At 34.8% G+C, this 9,605-nt stretch overlaps 1 protein-coding gene across 1 annotated transcript; it reads left to right on the top strand.

Annotated features, from left to right (window-relative positions):
• Window positions 1-1,825: 1,825 nt before the first annotated feature.
• On the top strand, window positions 1,826-9,066 carry LOC109158453. The gene is made up of 7 exons (XM_019306358.1): window positions 1,826-1,889; window positions 3,253-3,387; window positions 4,290-4,442; window positions 4,554-4,995; window positions 5,084-6,009; window positions 6,100-7,317; window positions 7,406-9,066. The coding sequence occupies exons 1-7, from the start codon at window positions 1,826-1,828 to the stop codon at window positions 9,064-9,066; spliced, it is 4,599 nt and encodes a 1,532-aa protein (XP_019161903.1).
• Window positions 9,067-9,605: the final 539 nt, after the last annotated feature.

The raw sequence follows: 9,605 nt of genomic DNA, 5'->3' as shown, positions 1-9,605 counted from the left end.
GGTTTATGTTAGCATGTAATACAGCTGACACTTTCTAATTATGTAATATTAAGGAACATTAGTGTAGGATACTCATTATGAACCTACAAGTTTAATTTTTTTAAATTTTTTGTGCTCTCAGTTTTAATGATTAAATAAGTCTACTTTTTGTTGTAATGACTATTTGTAAAACTTATAAATATTGATTTTCCCTAAGTCTATACTTTGTTAATTATTTCACTTCTACAGTTGCATACACTCACATATCTGCAAGTTGTCATCCAAAAAAATGTAACTAAACTAATAAAAACTGAATATTCAAATTAGTAGATCATCTAAGGCAACCAAAGTTAAAGCAATGTAGAACAAGCTATTTGGTCTCTCAACAAGCTATTTGCTCTCTCAACAAGCTATTACTATATTCGTATGAGGATTAAAGCAATGTAGAACCACGTTATTTCATCTCTCAACAATTTGGCAAACTGTCTAAATTAACATGCATTCAATTATTTAGAAGAGGAATGTGTGATAAAAGCAAAAAAAAAGTTCTATCACTTAATCAGATTACCGGACAATTAATAGTAAAAAAAGAACAAAGGGACACGTGTATATAAAAAATAGTCTTATCACTACACAATATCAACACTAGATTAATTAAAATATATAAATCATTAGTTTTCAATGAAGTACAGTAACAGCTATCAGTGACATAAAGCTATTGTTGGAAACTAAAGTAAAAATGTGTTTCCCAGTACTCATAATTGAGGACTAAGGGACTTACCAGTTGTTGACAACAATGTGCGGTTGATTATCTCCTCAATGACCTTTTTATACAATGTAGATTATGTTGCATCTTACCTGCAGTTGAATCAACAACCGTTAAAGCTAAAAAACGACTTTCAGCAAATTAATTAGGATCTTACAGCTTATTAGGGACTTACCAATTGTTGACAACAATTTTGGGTAAAAGCAAGCGTCCTTAAGTAATGCTAGTTGAAGACCTTTTGATCTGTAGTTTACCTGCATTTGGGGGATTTTGAATTAACTGAATAACTGCCTTAAAGTTATTCTTGGTTACGAACAATGTAAGGAAATTATTATGCTTGACTAACATTTGAATGCGTGATCAGATTGAGCCATACAAGGGTATTAAAACTTATCTTTTAATAGTCCGAAGCAACTGTATATACAATATTCTGTACTCCAACTTTGTATCTATGAACCATCCACAAATTAATGGACATAAATACAATGTACGTGTACCAGCTTACCTGCAAGTGGAGGATTACAATTAAACAAATTAATTCATCATTAACATTAGATAGTTTAACAACACTCAAACAATATCAGCAAGTAGTGTGTATCTTTATTGTAAAGCACATTAGATGGACCACAAACTTATCTTTAGGCTCCCCGAAGCATGTCTAAATACAACAGTCGCAAACAAAGATCATTATCAAATAAATCCTATCACAACCATCAGTATTTGTGGGCTTGAACCGACTACTGCCTACCTGCAAAATGACATAAAGTTTATTAGTTTATGTTAACTAAATAAGAAACCTATTTACATTCCAATAAAAATTAACAATTCCAGTTTAGTATGAATGCAATTACTAATAATATTCATCTACCTATGTTAATGGACTTCCCTGTGCATTAAGTAGCACAACTAAACCTTTCAGTATTCCAAAAGTCATTATAATGGCCAATTTCCAATGTTGTCTCCAAATATTAATTGAGTAGTTCTTTTCAACTATATAATCAACACAGAGAGTTTAAACAGCTGTTTTAAACACCACCTAAACAATTCCTTATTCTAATCAATACATCTCCCTAAGAATACATGAGGAAACTTACATCTACAACCACCATTGGGTCGAAGAGGAAGCATCCCAGCAACAACCAAGGTAAATCTTAGTACACTTCTATCTTTATTATAGCTATCTGTCTTCCTATATAGATAGAGATTATAAGAAATAGTTCGGCACACTGTAAAAAAATAATTAAAAAAATATACTTATTAACCAACGAATTCTAGCTTCTCCGATGCAAATTAAAAATCATCCTAAAAATTCAACGGTTAGCAAAATTCATATGCATGTGTTGTATAATCGGATTACTTCTACATATTTAATAAGTAAACGCTATCAATAGCCCTATTTATATATACATCTGAACAGCGTAGAATAATTAGGTTAGTAATACATACCCAGTTTTGTTGTTATTTTCCAAATCGAATAGCTGAACCACCGAATCGGAAAAATGGTCACCGACCCTAATCGCACACATTTATGACCAAAAATGTCCGATCTGTATGTACCCATGAACTCCGGAGACTATAGTGTTCACCGGAGCGAACCGTGCGTTGATAGTCCAGATCAAACCTCCCATTTGTGGCTGTGACCGTACTATGAACACTCAGACGTCGAGTATGCCGAGAGCTATTTGTCAGTCGATGCTCCACACAAACATCATCTTCATTGTCAATCCATAGTACAGAGTACACGAGACTCACCAATCGAATCCGAAACCCTTACTCAGCTCCATTTTTAGAGAGACAAACCAGGTGGATTGCCGGCGAAATGAGCTCACAATGAGCGTTCAAGGGATTAGGAAAGCGACATCATCGAGACCATTCTCACTGTCATTTCCATTTTATTTATTATTATTATTATTATTATTATTATTATTAATATTAATATTAGTATTATTATTGAATTATTCATGTTATTAATAATTTTATTAGTCTAAAAGTTTCTGATTATTTCTATTATTATTATGATTGTGATTATTAATATTCTGATTATTATTGTTCTTATAAATAATTGTTAGCCAAATATTAGTCTGAATCATTAATGTGATTATTATAATAACAAAATATTGGTTGTAATTATAATATTTAGTATTATTTTGAAATTTAATATTTAAAGGTTATTAGTAATAAAAACAATAAAACGGTTACGAAGATTAATAGCATTTTCCTTATTTCTAAAAAACGGGACATTGCTATATAAAAACACCTATGGTTAAAAGATATATCATTATATAATATTATTATCATGACATAATATGAAAAAAATAATGTGATAATATGGTTAAATATAAAATTTGAAATATTGGATTAAAACTATCGGTATTATTATACAATACAATAGTGACATCAATTACGAACTATCATTGGATAATTACAGTATAATTTGTTATTATTGTCAAAAATTGTTGGGACGAATGATGTATGATATGTGATAGACATATGTGTTTACGTTGCAGCGAATGAGAATAGTAATATCACTGATGCAGCCTACGTGTCGCCAATTGAATCCAGCCGGAGTGCAGTCAATAGTAAACCGCTTATTGGTATTTTCCAAAGTTCGCTAAGTACGCCATTAAGTATTGTGACAAATGGTAAGTTTGGCCTAGAACACAGTGTATATCCTTATTGAATAAGTTGGTAACATAAACTTCATACTCTAATTCACAGCATCAAGCGTAATTAGTACGACAATTTGACATACACCGTTGCAAGAGTTGAGTTGCAGAATACCGCTAAGCAACATATCAAATAGTACGAATCTCAAACATTACTTTTCGATTTCAGTTTTGCAGATGATATGAATGGAGTTTGTAAAATGCTATACTTAACATTCTAACATCTGTTATGTGTGGCTTTTAAACAATTAAAGCAAATTGCGCTCGAGATGAGGGGGATCGTGATAAACCACTTAGTACAAAGCGCCGCAATCGTTCGTTCGACCTAAATAGATCACCAGATTCGCAACTAGGTATAATTTTTTAATTCAATAATATACTTACTACTTATATTAAAATAAAACACTAGAGTTCGTTTTTTTGTAAGGATCTTTCTCATTTATTTGTTAATAATAGTCGTTATTCCTTCATTTTGACAGTTTCTTCTCCGATACGAAGGAGAATACATACTACATCAACGAAAAATTTGAGTAGCAGAATGCCATCTAGCAACGTAGCAAATAGTATGAACTTCAACAAACACAAATAAATATTGTAATAAGAGTGTATAGTCAAATCGATTAATTATTATTCTAACAAACTTTGACTAAAATATATGTTATATTATAGCAAACTGCGGTACAGTCAATGAGGACCACGGAAAAGCACCTACCTGTAACCGTCAAACTTGCACATTCGACTTAAACCGAACACCAAATTCGCAAATAGGTATAAACATAAATCGAGGGATAGAAGGATAGATTTTTAAATTTATGCAGTTATAATGTTTAAGTAAATATGTAATCATATTGACTTTTAATTACATATTGTTTTTTTAGGGTTTGCAAGTAACGGTTGTATTACAAATGACAATAATATGCAAATAGTCGTTGTAGAGCCAGAGAGTCGACCCATAGAGCATTGCCGAAATCTAATGCATGATTTTCAGGAAGTTGTTGAACCGTTACAGGACAATACGCCCCCAAATAATGGTGAGTTCATTTGTGATATGCTATGACCAGAACGTTTTCTGTTTGTATTAAGGGACTATCTTACATTATTATTTTACATATGAACTAATACATTTTTTGCGGTCTGGTTAGGTTATTATTTTGATATTGGTGATCCAGATTATGTTTGCGAGCATTGTAATTCGTTTTTTTGGTACAATGAACGGTCAAGCAATTTGAAGGGCTCTGAAAATCCAAAATACTCTGCATGTTGTGTCAATGGGAAGATAAAGTTGCCATTAATGACAAAGCCTCCTCAGAAGTTGCATGACCTATTCTTTACAACCAGTGAAAAAAACAAATGTTTTTTAAAGAATATACGGTCCTACAACAACATGTTCTGCTTCACGTCCATGGGTGGAAAAATTGATAGAACTATTAAGAACGGAACATCACCGCCTATATTCCGGATTAATGGTCAAAATTTTCATCGCATTGGGAGCTTAGTCCCTTCAGTTGGCATTCAACCTAAATTTGCCCAGTTATACATTCACGATACAGAAAATGAGATAGAAAATCGATTCAACTCTTTGAGGTAGACTGCTTTGTGTTAATCAATTATATTTTAGTTAGATCACGTCTGAATACGGAATATCTATTATTTTATATTCTTCGTTGTTTAGGGCGCAAAACAATGGTTCTACATTGCATGTTGAGGTAGTACACGACATTAAGCAAACGCTAGATGAACACAATGTGTTGGTTAAGTCATTCCGAATGGCCAAGTCGTTTATTGAATCTAATCCTCAAACTCAGATAAGAATGAGATTAATAGGGAAGAGGACCAAAGATGCCAGAACTTATGCGCTTCCAACTACATCCGAGGTTGCCGCTCTCATTGTTGGAGATATAGACCCTTACATGGGACAACGTGATATTATTGTCGAGTCTAGATCAGGAGTCCTGAAACGAATAAGTGAATTAAACCCAGCTTATTTACCATTGCAATACCCAATATTATTTCCGTATGGAGAGGATGGTTTCAGGGAAGATATATATTTTGCTACACAGGGTACTAAAAAAGACTTTTCAAGAAAGAGTGTTTTACAAAGAGAGTACTTCGCGTTCCGTATACACGAAAGATCAAATGAGATCTCAACTATAATGTATGCTAAAAGGTTATTCCAGCAATTCTTGGTTGATGCATATACTATGGTTGAATCTTCGAGGTTACTCTATATTCGGTTAAATAAAAAAGCTTTGAGGTGTGAGGCCTACAAAGGACTCTCTGATGCGCTGACGCGAGGTGAAGTTCAACCCAGTTCTCAAGGTAAAAGAATCATATTACCATCAAGTTTCACTGGAGGAGCAAGGTACATGATACAAAATTACCAAGACGCCATGGCAATTTGTAGATTTTTAGGCTATCCCAATCTTTTTATTACATTTACATGTAATCCTAAATGGCCTGAGATAGAACGCTTCTTGGAGAAAAGAAACTTGAAAGCTGAAGATCGCCCGGACATTGTTTGCCGTGTTTTCAAAATGAAGCTAGACTGTTTAATAAAGGAAATAAAAAATGGGAAACTATTTGGTCGCGTAAAGGCAGGTGTGTAACGAAATTCAAACGAAGTTTTTGTTCTCCTTAATAATTAATATAGTAACCGTATAACTGACAATATAAATACACTCTTGACAGTTATATACACAATTGAGTTCCAGAAACGTGGTCTTCCGCATGCTCACATATTACTATTCCTTCAAGCGAACAGCGAATTTGCTGACCCGGCCTTTATGGACACGATCATTTCAGCCGAGATCCCCGACAAGGTGACAGAGAATGAATACTACAAACATGTTGGAGAATTCATGTTGCACGGCCCGTGTGGTGCTGCCCGAATGAAATCCCCGTGCATGGCAAATGGCAAGTGTTCAAAGCATTTTCCAAAAAGATACATTGATGCATCGCATTTTGACCAAGATGGTTACCCGTTGTATCGAAGGAGGGATGATAAGAGGACAATAAAAAAAAATGGAATAGATTTGGATAATAGATATGTTGTACCACATAATCGGTACTTGCTATTGAAATACAAATCACATATTAATGTTGAATGGTGTAACCAATCCAGGTCAATCAAGTACTTATTCAAGTACATAAACAAGGGCAACGACCGGGTCACTGCTGAGTTTTATAAGGCTACGATCGATGGAGCTGGTAACGAGATTGTCGATGAGATAAACATGTACTATGATTGCAGGTACGTATCTGCATGTGAGGCAACATGGAGGTTGTTTAGTTTCGAAGTACAGTACAGAACTCCCCCGGTTGAGCGATTAAGCTTTCACTTGCCGGACTGCCAGTCAGTTGTTTTCCAAGACGATGATACGATTGATAATGTCCTCAATAGGGAAACCGTTGGACAAAGTATGTTTAATGCATGGTTTGTAGCCAATCAGAAGTTCAAAGAAGCGAGTTTACTGACGTATATCGAGATGCCTACCAAATTTGTTTGGAAGAAGGACATCCGTGAATGGCATCCAAGAAAGAAGGGTTCCTCAATTGGTAGAATATTCTATGTGCCTCCAGCTTCAGGCGAAATATATTATTTGAGGTGTCTATTGAACATAGTCCGTGGTCCGACAAGTTTCAAAGATATTAGGACAGTTAACGGTGTTGAGTACTTAACCTTTAGAGATGCGTGTTATGCTCATGGATTGTTAGACAATGATAAGGAGTACATTGATGCTATAAATGAAGCAAGTTATTGGTCAAGTGCGCATTCATTGAGGAAGCTATTTGTTGTCTTACTAACATCATCATCAATTATTAGACCCGAAAATGTTTGGAATCAAGTGTGGGAACATTTGTCTGAAGATGCTCAACATTATCAAAGGAGAGTATTAAAACAACAAGGTAATGTTACTTCTTTAGTATACAATAAAATTTTCAACATTTTTACTAGATTATAGTTATAACTAATTTGATGGTGTTACTTTAACAGATTTGGTCTTAACAGAGGAAGAGAAAAAGAACTTTGCATTAATTGAACTGGAAAACCTGTTGGGTCAACAAAACAAGTCTTTAAAAGACTACCCCCCGATGCCAACACCAAGTACTGATAATTCACGTTTGTTTCAAAATCGATTGGTGTTTGAAGAGTTGTCGTACGATTCGGAACAGTTGAAGGCAGATTCTGAGGTCCTTTGTGCCAAACTAACTGAAGAACAAGGTCTCATATATGATACTGTTATCAAAGATATTGAAAACAAGAAGGGTGGCTTATTTTTTGTTTATGGTTATGGTGGAACAGGAAAGACTTTCCTGTGGAGAGCGTTATCAGCTGCAGTCAGATGCAAAGGACAAATCGTTTTAAATGTCGCTTCAAGTGGCATAGCTTCTTTGTTGCTACCAGGTGGCCGGACTGCACACTCGAGGTTTGCAATACCTATTGCAATAAATGAGGACTCTAGCTGTAACATTAAGCAAGGTAGCGACCTGGCTGAGTTGCTGATCAAGACGAGCTTGATAATTTGGGATGAAGCTCCCATGATGCATAAACATTGCTTTGAAGCTTTAGATAGAACCATGCGCGATTTGTTGCGTTTTGTAGAACCTAATAGTGAAATGAAGACGTTTGGTGGTAAAACAGTTGTACTGGGTGGAGATTTCCGTCAAATTCTTCCAGTAGTTCCCAAAGGTACACGGCAAGACATTGTTTCTTCAGCGATCAATTCATCATACCTATGGGATACTTGCAAAGTCTTAAGGTTGACTAAAAACCTCAGGCTCAGCTCGGTACCAAATGGTGGAAACCGGCATGCATTACAAGAGTTTGCTGACTGGATTGCCAATATTGGCGATGGGAAGCTTGGTGGCCAGAATAACGGGTTTGCAGAAATTGAAATACCAACGCACATGTTAGTATCATCCGGGGGGGACGACATTAAAGCAATTGTGCACAGTATATTTCCTATGTTTGCAAGTGGGAACACTGACCCCGAGCACCTGTTGGGTCGTGCCATATTAGCACAGACGCTCGACGTTGTCAACGCTGTTAATGACTATATGACTGAGTTGCACAATGCCGAAAGTAGGTCATACTATAGTTCAGACACAGTATGCAAAGCCGATGGCGATAACGGTATATTTGGAGACGTACACACACCGGAGTTTCTAAATAGCATTCGGGTTTCAGGTCTACCAAATCATACACTGACCTTGAAAATCGGATCACCAGTAATGTTAATGAGAAATATTGACCATTCACTTGGTTTGTGCAATGGAACTCGGTTGATAATCACAAAGCTAGCAGATCATGTGATTGAAGGCGAGATCCTGACTGGTCCCAACAAAGGTACAAAAGTGTTAATCCCCCGAATGTCAATGGCACCCTCGGATCCAAGATTGCCGTTCAAGTTTCAACGAAGGCAATTCCCATTGATGCTTTCATATGCGATGACCATAAACAAAAGTCAAGGCCAAACGTTGACCCATGTAGGTTTAGTACTAAAGAAACCGGTTTTTGTACACGGTCAGTTGTACGTAGCTGCATCTCGGGTTAATAATCCAGACGGTCTCAAAATATTTATAGCAAAAGACTCAAGTTCAACTACAACCTCAACCACTAATGTTGTATATCATGAAGTTTTCAATAATTTGTAGTTTTCTAATGTATTATTTTTATATTACCATCACCTTTATACTATTTCTAACATACCATTTTGAGATGGTTTTTGTTGATCTCCCAAATATAATTAATGATTATATATACCAAATTCTTACTGTATTGCTTCAACCAATTTTTAACATAACATAAACATATTTAATGTTTATGTAATTTACATCCCGTGCATCGCACGGGTCAAACACTAGTAAGGATGGATGCGTCTCTTCCACTCAACCACACCCTCCAAGTTCTTAGTGTAATGACTTTAATAAAAGTAAAATCCTCCTTTACAACATCCCAACCCAAATTAATATGAATATTAATTAATTAGTAAAAAATAATAAAGCTTAATTGGTAACAAAGTTTATATGAAACTTAACTAATATCTAATGAATTGTTAGCACAGATTAAAGTCAATATGTATATAAAATTGAAAAATTGTTACCAAATTATGAGAATAATTAAATTATTATAATTATAAAAATAATGGATACAAATTCTGCGTAACAAATGTGAAAATTCATTTGAAATTCTG

Source organism: Ipomoea nil, unplaced genomic scaffold, assembly GCF_001879475.1.
Source record: "Ipomoea nil cultivar Tokyo-kokei standard unplaced genomic scaffold, Asagao_1.1 scaffold2818, whole genome shotgun sequence".
Taxonomy (NCBI): Eukaryota; Viridiplantae; Streptophyta; class Magnoliopsida; order Solanales; family Convolvulaceae; genus Ipomoea; species Ipomoea nil.
This window is presented reverse-complemented; position numbering and strand designations above follow the sequence as displayed.